Consider the following 20,693-nt stretch of genomic DNA (forward strand, 5'->3'; position numbering starts at 1 on the left):
CATTGTCTTGCGACACAATTTGAAAGTTAAATCCCACGCTCAGTTCGAATCAGTCGTATTGTCTGACAGCACCCCCCCCCCTTTTGTGTCGCATGGAAGCCAGTGCAGCTGCGCCAAAATCCGATCGTGTGATCAGTCGTATTGTCTGACAGCACACCCCCCATTGTGCTGTCTGATCGCGTGATCAGTCGCATTGTCTGACAGCACCCCCCCATTTTGTGTCGCATGGAAGCCAGTGCAGCTGCACCAAAATCCGATCGCGTGTGACACAATCCCAGTGCAGGCACCTGTTAAATATTTGTCAAAGCCATGCAAATCCAAAAAAACGGTGCAAAGTCTGACTAAAGTGCGATCTGCGACCTTTAGTAAAAAGGCCCCATTGGGGGACATGTATCATTATTTCTGCTAGTCAAATTTTTTTGTTGTTTTTGCGACTTTTTTGCGACTTTTTACTCAGTCGTTTTTCAAGTACGATTTGGTCTGCACCTTGTGCAGTGTACCTTATGTATCTTAGTTTCCCAAATGTTCCGTGCGACTTTACACTTAAGTATCACTTTTTTTGCTTATTTTTGCGACTTTTCAAGCGCAAATCTGCACCTGGTCCAGCGCGGATGCAAAGGAAGGATTTTCAGAAATTTTTGCATTTACATTTTTTTTTTTTTACTTATTGGGTGCAATCACACGTCACGTTTAACGCTTGCGTTTAAAAACGCATTGCAACAGCTGAGATTTGCCTAATTAAACAGCTGTTATCACTTGCGTTAACACGCTGTTAATGCATGTGTTCATATCGCGTTTACTAAGTTTTTTGCAAATGTTAACAGTAATGTAATTAGGTAAATCACCTCTCCTCAGCTTTTGTAATAGGCTTCAAAACGCAACGTGTGACCGCACCCTTAACACCACGGGTGACCGCAGCCTAATATGCCATCATGTCCCGGGGGTCTGACTGCAGTGCTTAAAAATGCAGGGCACAGCCTCAAATCCTAAATTAACAGTTGTGTCCACTCCTGCATATAACCCAATCACGTGTCTTGTCTCCACATGGATTTGAGACATTTGCAACAAAAAGTCTCAAAAAGAAACCAATATTTGCGCCTGCCAGGATAGGAAAAACTGAACATGTATCACTAGTAAAAAGACATGATCATGCATAAGGCGCAAAAAAGAGCCGCCAAATGTCACCATAGAAAGACAAAACTATGATACATGTCCCCCACTGTGTTACAAAAAATCAATCTCAAAGTCATTTTGGTAAGTTAAAGTATTCAAAAGTTATAACTATATAATGCGACACATGCCAGATTACAAAAAAAAAAAGGCCAAGCCTTAACTTACAAATTGGCTACACCCAGAACAACCTCAAAAGGTTTAAAATTGACTTTGTGATACTTTGACAGCTCTCTCCTTCGTGGTCAGAATATAGTTCCTTCAGATATTATAGCTTGCTCAGCCCTATATTTACTGTGTCCAAACCACTTACCCAATTGCAGTTTGTCTATGGACAATTTTGCCACGGTGTATAACTGCTTGCATTTAGATAAGAAGCAAAACTTAGCCGCCAGGCCAATTTTAAGTACATGTCACACAGTAAAGTATGAAAAATTCTGAAAAATTATCCCATATATGAAATATATGTACAGTATATGTAAAGTTTCCCATTACACAGTCTGGCTTGTTGGCTGTTTTCAGTGACTTTTCAGGTGTAAGCCAGCGATGTGCAACTTTTCAGATGAACTCGAAGTAACTTTGAAGCCCCTTCTACACTGGCGTTTTTCACGTGCGAGTTCTGCGCGTGCATTTGACGCGCAGAACTTGCATTGCACTCTGTCCCATTGTATTCAATGGCTCTTTCTCCATTAGCGTTGTTTTTGACGCGCGTGCTTGCGTTCGTTTGCACGCACGTCAAAATCGCAGCTTGCTCTATTTTTGCGAGTCACGCGCAATTTTCACGCCCCATTCAAGTCTATGGAGATGCATCAAGAACACATTGCACACAATATATATGTGTGAAGAACACATTGCAGATGTATTTAAACATCTGCAATTTGTTCTTCACACACATATATATTGTTCTTCACATGCTATTTTGGCCGCACCGTTCCGCGCGTATCTCCCGACAAGTAAGCAGATGTGCCGAACATCTGTAATCTATTCTGCACTGTGTTCTGCACTGTGTTTTTCTCTTAAATGATCCTGTGGTCACTGTTTTCACTGTATTCACTGGTTTTATTCTATTCTTCACTGTTCTTCACATCTGCTAACTTGTCGGGAGATAATATACACGGGGAACAGTGAAGAATAGATCGCAGATGTTTGCTACTTATCAGAAGACATTATTTTTTAATTAAATAACCCATTTTAATCCCAAACCATGGTCCCTTTGAAAAATGCTCGATTCTCCCATTGACTCGCGCGTGAAAAATGCGCCAAAAACGCAAAAAAACGCTAACAACACGCGCGTGAAAAACGCAAAAACGCTAATTACTCCAAGGAAAAATGGAACAAAAACGCAGCCAAAAACGTCAGTTTTTCACGCATTGCACCCTGACGTGAAACGCAATGCTAGTGTGGAAGAGGCCTGAATCTGCAAGCTATTTCCCTGTGACTTCTGAACACGCTGTACCTGCCTTGTTTTTTTCCTCTAACAAGTTGCACTTGCATCCAAAAACTGGAGTGCATATGTGAAAAGTTGCAAGACCAGACAGAATAGTGATATATCCCCCTCATTGACTTTTTTGAGTCTGGTCTAGTAAGAAATAAAAATAAGGTTCATCTGTGTCACTGAGTAACTTCCAGATTTATATTTTGCTATGGTCCTGTACTTTCTTTTGTAACTGTTAAAGAGTAGATACACTTATACGCTAAGCCAATCACAAAGCCCCTGGTGAAAATGAGTTTGACGCCTCTATTAAGTATAGCATTAATATTGCAGTACTTGGGACTGACTGGTCCACATGTATCAAACTTTTGGCTTGCTATTTTCTTTAATATTTGAGACTTTTCTTGATGCTTGTGCTCATTTGCAACTTTTTTGTGCCTAAGACAGTCTCCCTTTGAAGTTTGCCAACGTCTAGTTTTCAGCAGTGTTCCCCCAAGTTATCACCTGAATCCAGATGCAAAAGTTGTGACTTTCTAAAAAAGTTGCAAATATTGATGCAAATCTCCAGCTTCCTCTGACCAGGCATAGAAATTAGCTTACAACTCATTGTGAATATGGAGACTTTATGCGACTTTTGTTTTAAAAAGTCACACATAAAGGCCAAAAACCACATGTATCAATAAGGAAAAATCACTAAGATACATCTGACCAGTAGCAAAGCCAAGTAAAGTCTCAAAAAACAGACTGACGAAGCCAGACTTATGATACATATGTCCAAATGAGTGCGGGCATTCAGTAAGTCACAAAAAACATATGCAACTAGTTGCAGGAGGGAGGAGGGGTGAGCACTACCCTCTCCATTGAAAGCTGAGCGGCTGCACTGTGACTGGGTGCTATAGACATCTATAGGGGTCATGATGCAGCTGTATCACTACCCCCCATATGTTCGTTGGCATGAGGCCTTAACTTGTATGTTAGAGTTTAATTTGCAACATCCAAGTGATGCTTTGATATGGTGCATTGATTTTATTGGTTTTAGTGGGGTTTTTTTTATGTAAATGTGATTTTAGATACGCTGTAATAGGGGTGCCATTCCCCATTTTTTAAATGTTATGTTTTAGTTAATCATCTTGCTTGAAAATTAGATATGTAAAATTACTTGTCTCCTAACAATGTATCCCTCCATGAACATGCCCCCTCCAAGCACCATTTCACTTTTTTCTGATTCAGATTTTAAAACCAAAACCAAAAGTGGTTTATAAAGGAAGGCATTTTTTATCAATCCCCTCTTGTTTTTGGTCTTATAACTGCTTGAAAAATCTCATCATATAAAAAAGCCCTAAATCTTACAACATTTAATCATCATCCATGTTTTTCTATTCTCTTGTGTCAACAACAGGTGCTTATCGTCCTGAAGTCCCGGGAAAACAGTCTTTCCTTTACAACAGTGACAAGAAGTGGGTTCCAGCATAGGCCACACACAGAGCCCAGCTGAAATTACCTGCAGTGAAAGAAGCACATCTACAGACATGACTTAAATGGACTCCTCTGTCATCTCTAACCACTAATAAAACAAAATAAAGAGTACACTTTATCCTTCTCCTTAGTATCTCTGTTATCTAAAATTGTTGCTGAAACTGTAACTGCTTTGATTGAACCCTTGTTATAGGCCTGTATCTATAGGATTGTTAACACTTCTGTTGCATCAAGTTATAAATATAATATATAGATAACGTTCAAGAACAGAACGGCACTCACTTTTCTCAATCCACGATTCCTTTGTACAAGCATTAAAACATCAGACATCTGAGGACGCCGGGGTCCACAAGGTAACAGCCTGTTTCGCGCGAAACAGGCTGTTACCTTGTGGACACCAGCGACTGGAGAGCCTTGGGTAGTGCCTGTTCTTCTGCATCTTTCTATGTTTGAATAAAATATAGATAAAACAGAAAACTTATCAATCCATTATAAGTCAAGTCAACAGAATCCTTTAAAACACCAGACGTAAAGACATTATTGTAAAAAGTGTCTCATTGGTATAATTAGAACAAATTGTTGGGCCATAAGTGTTTTTTTTTACACATTGCTCACAGCTTTAATTTCTTATATCTAGTGTTCATGAAAAATGAGGCCATTGCTTAGAGAACCCAGTTTAGCTCAAATGGGAATTATAATTAATGGCCTTTTGGCAGGATAGACCATCGATTTCTGATCACTGGGGGTGAGCACCTGGCCTCCACGCCGTTCAGTTGTTTGGTTCGTCATAAAATTTGGGCACAGAACCTGAAGCAGTTGAGCTGTATATTATGTAGCAGCTAAAAATAGTAAATACAGCTCTGGCTCAGATTCACTTCAGTGCTCCTTGCATCTGTAGTTACTTCCAACCATTACAGGGGGCATGGAGCCAATTTTTTTTAACTCCATGCACTGTGCATGTGATGTGCCATCTGATTGCTGTGGGCCAATTGTCTACCGCCTCCACAAATCAGATATTGGTGTCCGGATAGGCCGTCAGTTATAATTCCATGCAACCCATTAAAGCCCGAGGTCATGTTTCTCTTGATTCTAATTTTCTATAGTTTTCATTGATGTTATTCTGTGCCATTTGATTCACCTCTATATTTAAATAAAGAGATATTTTGGTTATTGATTGCAATAGGCATCTATTAGTTATGGATTTCCCCCATTGTGGCGCTGTGGGGAAATGAAACACAATTTGCTATTATTATTTTAGTCTAGATAACTATCAGGTTTGAGAATATTATAGTTACCGTATGTACTTGAGTATAAGTCGACCCAAGCATAATCCAAGGCCTACAAATAACTGGGAAAACTTACTGACTTGAGTATAAGCCTAAGGAGGAGAATGCATTGGTCACAGCCTTCCCAAGTAATGTAGTGCCCAGCAGACTCCCCCAGTAATGTAATGCCCCATGAAGCCCCCTTATTGAAATGCCCTGCAGAACCCCTATTAATGAAATGCCCTGCAGCCCCTAAATAATAAAATGCCCTGCAGTCCCCCATTAATGAAATGCCATGCAGTCCCCCATTAATGAAATGCTCTGCAGCCCCCCTAGTATTGAATGCTCAGCACCCAACTATTAATGAAATGCCCTGCAGCCCGCGGTGTATAAAAAAAATAAACTTACATACTCACCTTTTTTTTTTCCCAAAGCTTTATTTGGTCAATTAAAAAGAACATACATGCATACATTTTTAATATGTACATCAGTGATACCGATATTAATAAAGAAACATTGATTTCTTATGTATTTTCAACCTCAGTTCTATTACAAAGTCTGAGTCTCAAACTTATAACATGACTGGGCGCAACTAACGCCCTTGTGACTTAGCGTCTGCCTTGGTCATTCCATGACGGTGTGTCAGTTGGACGAATACTTACAAGCGTGGTTGCCATTACATCTATGGTGTAATTGTTTAAACCGCAGGAGACATAAAAACTTTGTACGTAAGTATTAATTCACATTTTGTTTACTATTGTAGGATGCAGTTGGGTTAGCTTGTATGAAAATTATCCCCCCCTCCTCAGGTATTAGTGTCAGGCTTGAGGGTTGTGGATTCTCTGGACTACTGGGACCGGAGTCTAAGTGGTACCCGGTTTTCACCAGAGCCCGCCGCAGAGTGGGTTAGACAAGCTGCGGCGTGGTACCACCAGGTCGTTCCTCAGGTGTGACTTGTCTGCAGTGACGGCCAAGGTTGAGGTACAGGAACGGCAGACAATCTCGTGGTCAGGTCCGAGCACTGGGTCAGGGCAGGCGGCAGAGATGCAACGTCAGAGTCCTATCCGGGGTCAGCAACAGGAGGTCCAAGCAGACGGGTACGGGAACACAGCCCACAGGAAAGCAGCACGGAGGAACACTGGTACACAGGAACACGAAGGGACTCGAGTAGACTCAGGAACGCAGGAGACACTGGAACGCAGGAAAATTGCAGTAGAGCTTTCTCTCAGGCTGTGAGGCACAAAGATCCGTCAGGGAGTGTAGGGAGAGGCAGGCTTAAGTAATTTCCTGAAAATAACCAGCGCCAATTAGAGGCACGCTGGCTCTTTAAATTTACTGAAGAAGGTATGCGCGTGCCGCAATGCCGGACTCGCTCGTTGGAACGCGGCAAGGTAAGGGACTCGCCGGGGCTGGAGCTGCGGGGAGGAGCACGGGTGCATCCGCGACCTGGGAGATGGGTTGCTGGAGCATCCGTGACAAATAGTATCTATTTGCAAGCGTTCCAGGGTCCCTTTCAGGTTCTCAGTGTGGTACCATGTAGTGTGACATAGCTTTTCCATGAGTCTCCTAATCTCATCTGTCGTAAGGTAAGTGGTGATAAATTTTCGCCATTTATGAAAGAAAGACTTTGTACATTTATTACCCAGCCGCTCTGTTTCCACCCTGTCTACCTCAAGGTAGACCTTGAGACAGGCACCTCAAGCAAACAACAGTGTGATGTGTACGATCGGTGGCAAGGGGTCCCCTACTTCTTCATCTACCCCTTCAGGCAGTAAGTGGGAGTGTAACTGAATAGGATCTGGAAATTTGGTCTCGGACTTCCGTCCAGTAAGGTTGTAGATTGGGGCACGTCCATATGGCGTGATGAAGTGGTCCCTCACATTTTGGATGAAGCTAGTGGTCCCTCACATTTTGGACATTTAGTGATCTTGTCCAGGCGCGATTCTGTTGCTGGAATGATAAAAGCGTATATATGGCTGCATGTATAAGTTTGTAGAAGGCTTCCCGCCAGCGCTCACTAAGGATATGTCTGCGTACCTCAGCACAACCCTGTAAGATGCATGAGGAGACATGATATACACATAACCTTTTTGCCTAATATGGGAAGTTGAGTGGCTGCTCTACTGTCTCCCCCTTCCTTCCCAGCATGGAATATAGTATCGATATAAATCTTCTCCAGCCCGCTTCCCCAATTACTTCAGCGAATGTATTTATAGTCATCGCTTGCTAGATTTTGAGTCTTTGAGTTACAAAATGTCACTAGCTGAATGTAGGGGAAATCTTGTCTGTCTGGTAATGCATATTCTGCAGTCAGTTCTGTCAGGGATTTAAGTCTTGGCTCTGTGTCGTGGATCAAATGTCGCATCGGATTGATTCCTTTTATTTTCAATGGTCCAAATAATCTGCTAGCCCCTCCTGCCGGAAATTCTGGATTGTTCCACAGTGTGAGATATTTTGACATTTGATACAACCTTCCGAATTGTTTGCGCAATACCTTCCATGTTGCTATGGTGTCCCGCAATAGTGTTGACTGTTTCGCTAACTTTGGCAGTTTTGCATAAAGTAAGTGTAGTGCCACCACTAAACCACACTCTTGAAGAAGTCCCTGTTATAATTCTATATTGGAAAATTGACTTGTGCCATGTACCCAATTGATTGGGTGCTGCAGCAAAGAGGCATGGTTGTATCGCCTTACGTCTGTGAAGTTCATCCCTCCAGAGGGATTAGTGCAGGTTAGGCATTTTAGGGATATCCTTTGCTTTTTGCCCTGCCATATAAATCTGGTAAACTCTTTATTCAGCTCTCTTATGTCCGCTGTTTTCATCAGCAGGGGCAGACTCTGTAGGGGTAAGAGCAGACATGCAAAGCTTTTATGAGTTGTATTCTGCCAGAGATATTTAGCAGGAGAGACTCCCAGCACAGAAGCTTTTCTTTTATTTTCTGTACCAGTGGCGGATAATTTAGAGTATAGAGGGAAGAAGATGTTTTCCCTACATAGATTGCTAAATATTTTATGCTCTTGGAGGCCAGCCCTATCCCTTACACTGTTATAGCGTGCTGTTTCGCCAAACAGTAGTGGGTCAAGTGGCAAAAGATCACATTTGGCCAGATTTATCTTAAACCCCGCTGTCTCCCCAAATTTTTCAATATGTGTCAGTATCCAGGGCATCGTGCGCACTGAGTTCGTTAGAAATATCAATATGTCATCCGCAAACAAAGTGGAGTTTACACTACTGTTGCCCACTCTGATCCTCCCATTAATTGCTGGCGAGCGGAGGGTCTTTGGCAGTGGCTCCAGTGCCAAATCAAATAGAAGGGGAGAAAAAGGACACCCCTGCCACGTTCCTCTGTTTTGGTTTATTACTCTGGATCTGCAGCCTGCCAACAGTATCCCCGCTCTAGGGTTGGCATATAAGCTTGAGATAAAGGTTCAGTAATGGCCCAAGAAGCCATATTTTTCCAGTAACGCTTTTTCTGCATCTAGGGCCAGTAATGCTCGTTTGCCTGCCGACAGTGACTGGTGTGGCACCATATCCAGCACCGCCAGCACCTGGCGGATGTTAATGACTGCCGCTCTCCCTTTCACAAATCCAGATACTACTTTTGTGGTAGTGATTGTCGCGGAGAAGAATACAACGGTGGTGAGCTTTGTCACTGTCACGGGTGCTCGCGCCAGGCTTGTAAGGCTTGGGTTGTGTTTTCTGCGATCACTGGATTAGTAAAGTTGCAAGAGGTGCCATCCGGGTGGCTTACCTTTAACAAGGCTGGGTATAACAATTGGAACTTCCAGCGCCTCTGGAAAAGTTCAGAACAAAGGGAGCTAAAAGCAGAGAAGAGAGCTGAGAAGTATGTTGGTGCAACTCTGCCTGTAATGTCTGCAGCGTCTCCTCTATAGCATTGGAAACTGCCTCCTAAAGGCCTGGGGTAATCTTTTTAGCCACCTCTTTAGCAAGTTTTTTGTAATTAATAGGCTGCCTCACCCCTTGCTGGAGCATCTTATTCCTGCAGATCATCCTCTGATGTTTCTCCCTTCCCGCTACGTAGTGCAGACGGCGCCATGTGGTCCGGGGGCGAGCCTGGATGTTGTGCCTAGCCTTCCGACCAGCGCGGCTCCTGCAGGACTTCCATGGTGAGGCTCCTGTCTCGATTCCTGGGCGCCAGATAAGATAAGCAGTGCAAACTGCTTGCACATGTATTTAAGAAGTGTCCGGGACACAATTGTGGCGCATGTGACACTTTTGTGTTGTAGCTGCACTATTCCCAACACAAAATTCTGCACTGAAATGGGCATTCCGGTGCTCAGTCGGTCCGTGTGCCACATTTAACATGCAAAGTCTGACAGAAGTGTGTCGCACACCCCATGTTAAAGGTACCCCCCAAAAAAAATGGTACACTCTGTAGGAACCATGCAGAACATGCACCACAAATCCTGAATCTGGCACTCCCTGCACACTACACAGGAAAACTACACATTATGCAGTTTGTACTGTTTTAAGTAAACGTGGGCCATTTTTTCTCAGACTTTTTATGATGTTCATCTAGAAATACATATATGCATCTATTTAAAACACAATACCTTTTGCTATTCTTTTTCAAGCTCTGACCTGTAAGGCACAGTTGTAAAATGGGAAGAACAATACTGGAAAACAAACCAGTCCTTATGAGCAATTATAAAAATAGGAATCACTTTGGTGTGGTTCATAGGTAGACAGTAAGCAAAAAACCTGTGGATGTGTCCTTCCTGTCCTTTCTTCTTGATATGACACATAGAGCAAAATAGTCTGCTACAGAATGACTTGGGCAAAGAAAATACTTTTGTGTTTTTGTAGGGTGTTGCCAGTAATGCAAAAGTTTGTTCTTAAAACAAGTTATCTTGTGTCACTTATTTTTGGATATTAGTATATTTGGAGCAAAACAGAAAAGTTAGAAAGGACTTTACTGGTTCAAGAAAAAGAGACCGCTATGAATAGAATTACATTTATGTAGTAAAGGCATGATGGGAAATCAATAAGTAAAAGGATGGAACATGTTTAAGGAACCAATGTACAATATTAAAGGATAGTTTATGGCAATAATATATCCCTGTGTTTGTGTGTGGTTTTTGTGTTTAACAAATACATACAGTACTTCCCCTTATGTATGTGTGTGAGATAGAAGAAAATTAGATTGGGAACTCCATTGGTCATAGGTAATAATAAAAATAGCAACCTTTGTTCAAAATATGTTATATTAGTTTTGAGAAACATATATGTTATTATATATACTGTACACTGGAGATCAAAATTAGAGAAGAAAGTATGATCCCTTGATTTTTTTCAGAAATAATGTAATCTCCATTGAAAAAACATTTGCTGGATTTTTTGTAAGGGGTACACCATTCCACTAGAACAGTGTATTACAAAATTACAAAGTGTATCAACATAAAATCTTTATTTTACAAAAGACATTATCATAATTCGGGAACAACAATGAATGTAAGACAGAGAAAGATTATAACTTTATTTTTGAAGGTTACAACAGTCACCAAACAGTAGGCAATAAACAGACTTTTCCTTTAAAGGAAACCTACCAGTTAGAATGGTAGGGGTAAGCAGTAAGTACCGAGCACCAGCTCAGGGTGAGATGGTGCCGGTACTTACTTTCGTTAGTGTTATTAACCGCTTTTTAAACTTTATAGCAGAAGCTGCTTCGGCGATACAGCGGTTAATAACACTAACGAAAGTAAGTACCGGCACCAGCTCACCCTGAGCTGGTGATTGGTACTTACAGTTTACCCCTACCATTCTAACTGGTAGGTTTCCTTTAAATGGCATCAGCACATCTGCAGCCACACAACGTCACAAGGGTCTCACACTGCTCTGGAGTGATATTGGTCCACACATCTTCCAGTCTCTTGAACAAAAAGCTATTGCAACACAACTGTGGACCAAAAACAGAATAAATACATGTTTAAACTACAAAGACAAGTTTTCCATGTAAATATAGACAAACATACTGGTGCAGACACAATAATTTACCTAAACCATTGGGTTCAGTCTTTAATCCCCAGTTTGACAAAGATGTTCCACATCAGTTGTTCAATGCTGGCAAACCAATCAAGTGTTGAAACAATTACCCTTTTAGATTCTCTACATTCTCCAGTCTTCTCTTGTGTTAGTCTTTCGAGGGCGAACAAGCCTTCTTGGGGACATGAATGAGTTTGTGATTTTGTATAGATGCTGTATTCTAGAAATCACTTGGAATGACTATTTCTCTATGACTGGTAGAGTCACCCATTTGGCCTTCCTCTGAACAACCAATGAAAGTTAGGCTTCCCATTAAGTAGCATTTGTCAGGTAATGAAGGAACTTAGCACTATGTGCCCGATTAACACCAATAACCTGCAGACATCTAAGGGTGTGGACACTCTATTCGCAATGCGTTTTGAAAGTGTTTCAGAGGAAATGCATGCGATTGGTAACTTTCGCCATGTGTTTTACATATAATCAATACAAAAGGTAGTGCTACATAGTGCTACGTAGTGTTACAGATTGCATGCATTTCCCCTGAAACGCGGATGCGATCAGCACAAGCCCCTCCCCATTCAGTTTGCAATGCGTTTCAAAGCGTTTCTGCACCCTCAAAGTGTTTTGCTATCCAGTGTATTTATCTTTTCTACATTCAGGCATATAAACTTTGTGCTGATGACCTTTACTCTTTCCCTGGCTGCTGAAACTATTTATTTACAGGTAGCCCTCATGCATACAGGAACATACAGCGTAGTGGCAGCAGATCATGCATATGTTTCATCCATGTGTAACCAAACACCTCCAGAAAATAAAGAGACTCTTATAATGCGATTATCTGTCTCACGTCTTCTTCCTCATTCCCTCGTCTTTATCTTGTTTTTAAAGTTATCTGACAGACACTCTTCCCATCCCTGAAGGTTTGGTACATTTTTATGCTATGAGATATTGTCATTTCATGTCTAAGCTTTTATAAATGCTACATAAATATAGACAGACCACATTGTAAACGTCCACTCACATGCATTGTATATTAAGCTTACGGTCTGATGTTAGGCTGTGAACAATAGGCCAGTAGTTTGTTTACTCATCTGTTCCATCATGATCTTGTCGAACCATGTTAAAGATACTTAATCTGGTTCAGATAACATGTCAATGTAGCATACTCTCATTATATGCTACAACAAAAAGACTTTTATTTACATTATACATTTCTACATTTATTTTTGAACATTGCATATAGTGTTATATAAATCTGGTCTGTATGTGACATGTATAATATACAGTGGGGAAAATAACTTTTTGATACATTGCTGTAACGTTTACAAGTTTTCTTGACTACAAAGAATGGAGAAGTCTGTAATTTTTATTTTAGGTACACTTCAACAGTGAGAGACAGAGGCCCACATTTATATGTGTTTGTGCCAGTTTTCTGTCTAACTCTGCACTAGCAAGAACATGCAAACTGCTTGCGCATGTATTTATAAAGTGTCTGTGCCAGTTTTGTGTCACGGCTGCACTGTGTCTGACCAGACAGAAAAAATGTAAACCTAAAGGGGTGTGTTAGCACATAGTCGGAACGTGCGCCACTTAATTACTGAGATGCTCCACAATTCAGTCTGTGCCACAATTCTGCAGCAAAAACAAAGTGCACCAAAAAATTGTGCACACCTCCCGACCAGTGCAGGGGGCACCAGATTCATGAAGAACGTGACGCCACCATTCATAAATCAGGTACAATGTAAAAAAAACACATTGATATATAATTTTTTAAATAATTAGTATTTTATATTTGCATAAAACAAGTATATTATACCACTATTATACCACTACTCTATACTGATCTTCTTCAGACTGTTCAGGTTTTAGGATTGTTGCTGGGCAACATTGCATTTCAGGTCCCTTCAAAGATCATTGATTATTTTCAGGTCTGCACTGGTTGTGTGATTTGGGCAATTGTTATGCTGGAAGACCCAGCCTTGACCTATGTTAACTGTAAAAACTTGGTATCAGCTCTTACCACATATATGAACCGCCAAATTGTGTGGAGAGCACAGAACCTCACTCCACTTGAGCCTGGTCAGTAGCAATCTCGTTGATTCAGCTTCAATCCACCAAAGTAACTGGCGCCTGAAACGCGTTGGAAATTGCTATGTCCAATCATTTTTATATGACTTCAATAAAGAAAGTTTTTATCTGAAAACAACGCCTGACTTGGATTGAAGCTGAATCAACGAGATTGCTATTGACCTATGTTAACACCTTAATGACATAACGTATCTGTTCGTCATATGTTTGTGACCTCTTGCTGCATTGAGTCCGGCTAATAGCACTCCACGCTGTAATAGTACTGAAAGGAGCTCCTGCATGGTTCAGAGCTGAACCGGCATTGTGAGGCTTGGGGTGCCAGCAGTAATCTACCACTGACATCCCCGTGTAACACCCACGATTGGAGAAAGCTTCGATGGGGGATGTTAACCCTTTTAAATGCTCAGTGCGACCGAGGCATTCCCTGTGTGATCGGCGACCCCCTGCAGTGTCTTCGGGGCTGACGATTGCTGCTATAGCATCCCTGGGTTCTGAGCTAAGACCCCAGGGCTTAATAGTAAATGCCTTTAAGGTCCTGTCACAGAAGGGACTTACAGGCAGGGTGTAAGCCTATGCATCATCGTAGGCTGAAAGTGCTAATACCCCTAATATATAATGAACATTCAATCAAATGATTACTTGTTCATGTCCCATAGTGGGACTAGTAAAAAAGTTTTTAAAAGTTTTAAAATAAAAATAAACTAATTAATTAATAAAAAGGCCCCCAAAGTTACATATTACACTTACATATAAAATAAAAAAAGTGTTAATCGCCATACAAACCCCACATATGTAGTATTGCCGCATTTGTAATGACCCGTACAATAAAACAAAATTGTCCTTAAACCTGCACAATGAACACTGTTAAAAATTATTTAAAAAAAACACCAAAATTTTTCATTTTTAATTATTTAGTCCCAAATGCAATAAAAAGTGATATCATATATCATTACAAAAATTGTACTGTCCTGTAAAAATCAAGCAATATAAACCAAAAATTACAAGAGTTATGCCACTTGAAAAATAATGATGCAAAAGTTATAGTTTTTAACCACATTTAAGTTTTATTGTATAAAATTAGTAAAATGTTAGCAAAAATAGAAATTTGATATTGTGGTAATTGTACTGACTCGTTGAATAAACATGTGACTTAGGGTATATGGTAAACACCAAAAAAAAAAAAGAGGCTGATGCAGGCCCACTTTCCCTTTTGCATCTTGCTGTATGCCCCTACACAAGTAACGTATTTGGGAGAAAATGCATAACAAATTTTAAGATGGGTTTTCTTTTTTTTTTTTTTTTTTTTTTTACTCTTTTGTGAATGTGTAATTTTAAGGGCTAATTGAACATATAACCGAAAAAATCAGACCATTCTAAATTTCCCCTCCGTTTTGTTGTAATTACAATGAAGATCTCAAGGGGTTAACAACCTTCCTAAAAGCTGTTCCTGATATACTTTTATGTAAAGCAGACATATGGGAAATGTTACTTGGCAACTCATTTAAGTGGTAAAACTATCTGCCTGAAAACTTGATAATTTTGAATTTTGAAAATGGCAAATTTGGTAATTTTTATATTTTTTCTATAAACCTATAAGAGTAAATTTACCACTAAAATGTACAACAACCGCTGAAAAAAAAAAATATTAAGATCGTTTTGATAAGTACAAGTGTTCAAAAGTTCTAACCATATAAAGCAACCCAAGTCAGAATAGAAAAAAATTGGGCTGAGCCTTAAGTTTTAAACTGAAGTGGTTACGTCCTGAAGTGGTTAAAGGGGTATTCCGGGAATAAGAACGTCTGACACAAAAACCCATGATGATATAAATAAATGAATACAACAATACTCAATGTCATTAGTCACAAAACGGAGCTAAAATAATTTGATTTTATGATTTACAACATTTATGGCCTCTCTAAAGTAGGTGGAGTTATCACTAAGATGGCCGCCACTGGAAACTACAAGTTCCATGATCCTTTAGTTCTCAGTAACTCCTCCTACCACTTATGCTCTGCTCCCAGTAATGATCTAACAGGTTTTCTTGCTCTGTTACCATAGTAATGATGTGTAACTGCCATCACCACAACACTGGCCATACTGGATGCACTGCAACCAACCGACTACAGCCAAACGTAGAGGTGATCACATGACCCTGCCCAGGCAGGTACAGGACATGTGATGTGGACATGTGACCAGCGGCCATCTTCTTTTCTGCGACGGACCGCGCGGAGGAAATTAACGGACTGATTAAAGGGCCGGTAGCATTTTAATTCTTCATTACAGTCTATGTCACCAGCATTTTCTGCCAAGGGGAGCAATTTTTTAAATAACAACTAATTGCACATTAGATTATATTTTGAGTGCCCACTTGTATATGAATTATGCTGATTCCTGGAATACCCCTTTAAGGATGTATGAAGTGAGCTCAGAGGTCTTTATTCATCTGTCAAGTAAATAAGATTTTGAAAATGGAAGTGATCTCTTAAAGTGTTTAAATGTGTTACGTTCCATTTATATGAATGCCAAATATATGTTTTAAAAATCTTTGGTTTCTCCTTTTCCTACCAGAGACCGTTCACTACAATTTCTCCTTTTGAATAATGACCGTCAGGTTATCAGTTGCTGTATGTTATTGTTTGCTCACATTGAGATTTGAAATCTTTGATCCTAAATCATCAATTGGAAATATTATCTGACCGTGTAATATTTTAATAACTCCATTCTCCAGCACCAGGTATTTGAGGATAACCTTTTAGTTATCTTGGAGATTCATAGGGAGGATTTATCACCACTTTGTCTGGTTTCTTGAACTACCTTCTGGATACTTTTCTGTCTCAGTTGACATTTTTATGTCTCAGCGGTGCCAAAAAGTCTCCATAAGTAGCACAAGAAACCAGACAATAGGGGAGTTTAATAAGACTCCTATATACATTATAATATAGTAGACCCAGGAGCGATCTCTGCCAGGATGCGCCTGTTTAGACCATGTTTTACCTGGTGGGGATTTTGTTTTTTCACTCTCACCCAGTTCTCCGTCACGCCCAAACTGACATGCAGAGTGGAAAACCGTTAAAACCGGTAGGGATGAGGTCTAATACATGCCTTTTCCACCAAAAGACAACTTTACACAAACCATCTGGTTTGGTGTTCACACCTATTGTGTGTGAAGAAGCATTTAACCCACTGGATGCTTTGGTTGATAATGACTGCAGCATCAAAACTCCTTCTAGGATTGGGTCCACCAATGCCACCCTGGGTCTCCTGTATGAATTTGACTGCATACTCTATTCCCTTTAATGTGCTGGGTAAATCTATTTAGCTAAAAAGCAATAGTCTAATAAGGTTAAAGTTCTCTCGGGCACTTTTATGTGGTCGGTTATAGATTCATGTTTGTAAACTAAATTTCAAGAATTCATTGAAGATTTATACCTGTGAAAGAAGGTCTTCTATGGAAGCATCTTAATTATTACATTTTAAATGTGTCTGTTATGAGAAATTTTTCATGAACATGTTGCCAAGCAGCAATTAGGTTATCTTATATGGCCATAATACTGAGGAAGAAGACAGATACTAAGATGGGAGATGTATCAGGGCCTTCTAGTTGTGACTTCAGTAACCTTTACTTCTACTTCACTGGCTACAGTATGTAGGTAGTCAATTATCTTTTGTAAGGTGATATACAGTATACCTCACCATCAGGACCTATCAAGCAGAAGAACAATGCAGCAATTTTAAAGTTATGGCTAACAGGCATAGTTCTCAGTAGATAATGTTATATCATATTTTACGGACAAGGCAATGTTTGTACTTTTGTGTATTCCTTTTGGGGTTGGTGAGTTATATATATTGAGGCAAATAGTTGAAATACTTTTTCATTCTGATATATGTCTTAGTCATAAAGCTTTAGATTGAAAGCTAATGTTACTGGATGTCACTGATGATTAATTGTAAGACAGTGAGGCATATGGTGGTTCTTGTGGCTTATTTACAGTCCTTCAGGTTTCCTTCTCACTGTTTTTCTGTATATTTAATAATTGTAGATATTTCAAGAATGTGACAATTGTGAGGAAAACCTCCTATATTGGAACGTTGACATTTTATATATCTTTTATATTCCTATGTAGAGGTATTTAGTAAAGACTAAAAATAAATTTGTGGCACACATCAAAATCAACACAGGCAAAGCAAAAGGTACGTAAAGATGGTTGAAAAGCTCAGGCGTGGGCCATAGATATGTGAATGACACTAGTGTACCACAATATAAAGATGACAAAGTATAACAGTTTACTCAATTTAGCACCAAGTAAATATCTACATTTCTAAGAGTAAGTATCTAGCGTACACAAACACACAGCATGATCAGGGCAGCATGGTGGTTTAGTGGTTGGCATTACAGCCTTGCAGCACTGGGCACCTGCCCAGGGTTAACATCTGCAAAGAGTTTGTATGTTCTCTCTGTGTTTGTGTGGGTTTCCTCTGGGTCCTCTGGTTTCCTCCCACACTTGTTGGCATATATATAACCAGAAACTAGATATATCTGACATAGAAACAAACGCTGTACAGGAAGCTGCGGTGGGGCTATCCACTGGCATATGATAAATATCCCCCTAGATGTCCATTCTGAAGATTAATATTTGATTTGCAACTTAATAATGGTGGCATCACATCTTCACCTCTGATGTTTTGGACAACTCTCTCCATCCTGAAGACTCTTATTCCATGTGAGTTACCATGATGCACCTCTACAAAATGATAGGCCCCGAAAATAGAGTCTTACCTTTCTGTTATCTATTGCTACTGTGATGATTGTGAAAAAATGCTTCTAGATCAATTTCTGTAACTCTTGGGCTGTTTGACCAATGTATATCTTCTGCCAAGGACAGGTAATAATATATACCACATTTATGGTCTTACGTTATTGTTCAGTGGGTTCACCAAAACCCAGGTTGGGGATATGAATGTACACATGGTTCAACTGCCACATGGAGATGCCCAAGAGATGTACACCCTGGACCAAGGATTTCATTGGTTTTTGAAAGTATTTACCAAGATGTCGATTTCTTTCCCATCTGGTCATCATCTGATGTTGTGGCTTAGTATGCGTCAATTTCCTAGTTGCTAAGTAAAATATTGTAAATGTCACCCCCACTAGTTATTGAATGTGGTGATTAGTCAAGGTTTTGTGTCCACCATTTTACTTTTTGCGCAAAACTCTGGTATGTGCCCTTGCAATTGTTCTTTTAGGGCAGTGATGGCAAACCTTTTAGAGGCCGAGTGCCCAAACTACAACAAAGACCCGCTTATTTATCGCAAAGTGCCAACACAGAAATGTAATTTGTGATTTATACTCCCTTCTCTGTCACAGCTTTCATTGATACCAGTGCTCTGAGGACACCAATAAAGCAGAAAATAGTCCCAGGCAGCGCTGTCACTTTAAAATACCTCTGCACAGCAAGTCCTGGGCTGTCTGGGACTGCAGGAAGATACCTGGAGTCATCTCTGGAGAGGGCTCTGAGTGCCACCTCTGGCACCAGTGCCATAGGTTAGCCATCACTGTTTTAGGGTCTCCCCTATTCTGAAATTATGAGATCCAATGATTGTGAGTCAAAGTCATTGTCCACACTGCTATGCGTAGGACTTGTAGGAAATGTCCAACTTGTATAGCCTTGAGAAGATGCTGCCTAGCCTCACTAGTGATTGGGACAGAACTCAGAGATCCAAACTACACAGGGAGCAAATGAGTAAAGTGAGATGCTGTCAATCACAACAAGTTAACTAATGAAGAACCACAGGATGACACTAACAACAGTGTTACAGGTGTAATGTAAAAAAATATCATTTTTGATGTTGCCACTATATGGTTATAGCTATGACAATGACTCTATGATTGCCAATCATTTGTATGAGGCAGCTCACTGTGAAGTTACCCAGATTAAAACACAAAACATAATTTAAAATCACTGCAAAGAATAAAACATAATTTTGTCATCCCATCAACAAGTAACTGTGAGAGTTTTTTCCTCCCTCGTTACCCCATCCTCCCTTTTATTATTATTTTTTTTAGTCTTTTGTCAATTTGCTTGTGTGATGTTACTGCTGCGATTGCACCATTGTTCTCGGCTTGCTTTAAAACCTCAATAAAACATTATGGAAAAATAATTACTGTGACGGATTCCAATTGCTGGGGCCTACACCAATTACAAGAATGAATGCACTCGCCTTTCCCTTTTGATGGAAGTAATCATCATATATGTAGGAAGATAGACAAGCTCATTACTTTTCTATCTGTCAGATGTGAACAGAGCGTCAATGGATTCCAATTCTCATGATCAGTAGGGATTTTAGCAGTGGGAACCCAACACTTATGACTCATCCTATGAGTTTTTTACTTATGCAACCACCATAATGCACACAGTGCAATGATCCAGGAGCATATCATGGTAATACCCCTGCATAGTGTTTGCAAATTTCCCTTTAGATTTTTCAATTCAATACCCTTGAAGAGAACTGCGTTAAATAACAAGACCACAGAACTGCTGTGGGGAAATATTCTACATTCCACTGAGAACTGTATTTTCTTAGACAGCTCAGATGATATGTTTCCCATGATTTTATTTGTATGGCCCTTTGTAATATATACAGTGCCTACAAGTAGTATTCAACCCCCTGCAGATTTAGCAGGTTTGATAAGAAGCAAATAAGTTAGAGCCTTCAAACTTCAAACAAGAATAGGATTTATTAACAGATGCATAAATCTTACAAACCAAAAAGTTATGTTGCTCAGTTTAATTTTAATAAATTTTAAATATAAAAGTATGGGTCAATTATTATTCAACCCCTCAAACCACCAGCATTCTGCTTGGTTCCCCTAAAGTATTAAGAAGTAGTTCAGGCACAAAGAACAATGAGCTTCACATGTGTGGATTAATTATTTGGTTTTCCAGCCTTTTCTGACTATTTAAGACCCTCCACAAACTTGTGAACAGCACTCATACATGGTCAACATGGGAAAGACAAAGGAGCATTCCAAGGCCATTAGAGACAAGATAGTGGAGGGTCACAAGGCTGGCAAGGGGTACAAAACCCTTTCCAAGGAGTTGGGCCTACCTGTCTCCACTGTTGGGAGCATCATCCGGAAGTGGAAGGCTTATAGAACTACTGTTAGCCTTCCACGGCCTGGACAGCCTTTGAAAGTTTCCTCCCGTGCCGAGGCCAGGCTTGTCCGAAGAGTCAAGGCTAAACCAAGGACAACAAGGA

The 20,693-nt window shown here is 40.2% G+C and overlaps 1 protein-coding gene across 5 annotated transcripts in view; it reads left to right on the plus strand.

Annotated features, from left to right (window-relative positions):
- The window catches only part of STPG1 (sperm tail PG-rich repeat containing 1), a 102,018-nt gene that overhangs the window by 71,976 nt on the left and 9,349 nt on the right, over window positions 1-20,693 (plus strand). For 2 of the 5 annotated variants that reach the window (XR_011853218.1, XM_072136687.1), the window contains one exon: window positions 4,002-4,202. The exons of the other annotated variants lie outside the window; for them this stretch is intronic. Coding sequence is in view for 1 of the 2 variants with exons in the window: in XM_072136687.1 (XP_071992788.1) it covers window positions 4,002-4,075 (74 nt within the window). In the remaining variant the exon portion in view is untranslated. Of the gene's footprint in view, window positions 1-4,001; window positions 4,203-20,693 lie in introns of those variants that run through there. 5 annotated transcript variants of the gene reach the window in all.

This window comes from Engystomops pustulosus, chromosome 2 (assembly GCF_040894005.1).
Source record: "Engystomops pustulosus chromosome 2, aEngPut4.maternal, whole genome shotgun sequence".
Classification (NCBI taxonomy): domain Eukaryota; kingdom Metazoa; phylum Chordata; class Amphibia; order Anura; family Leptodactylidae; genus Engystomops; species Engystomops pustulosus.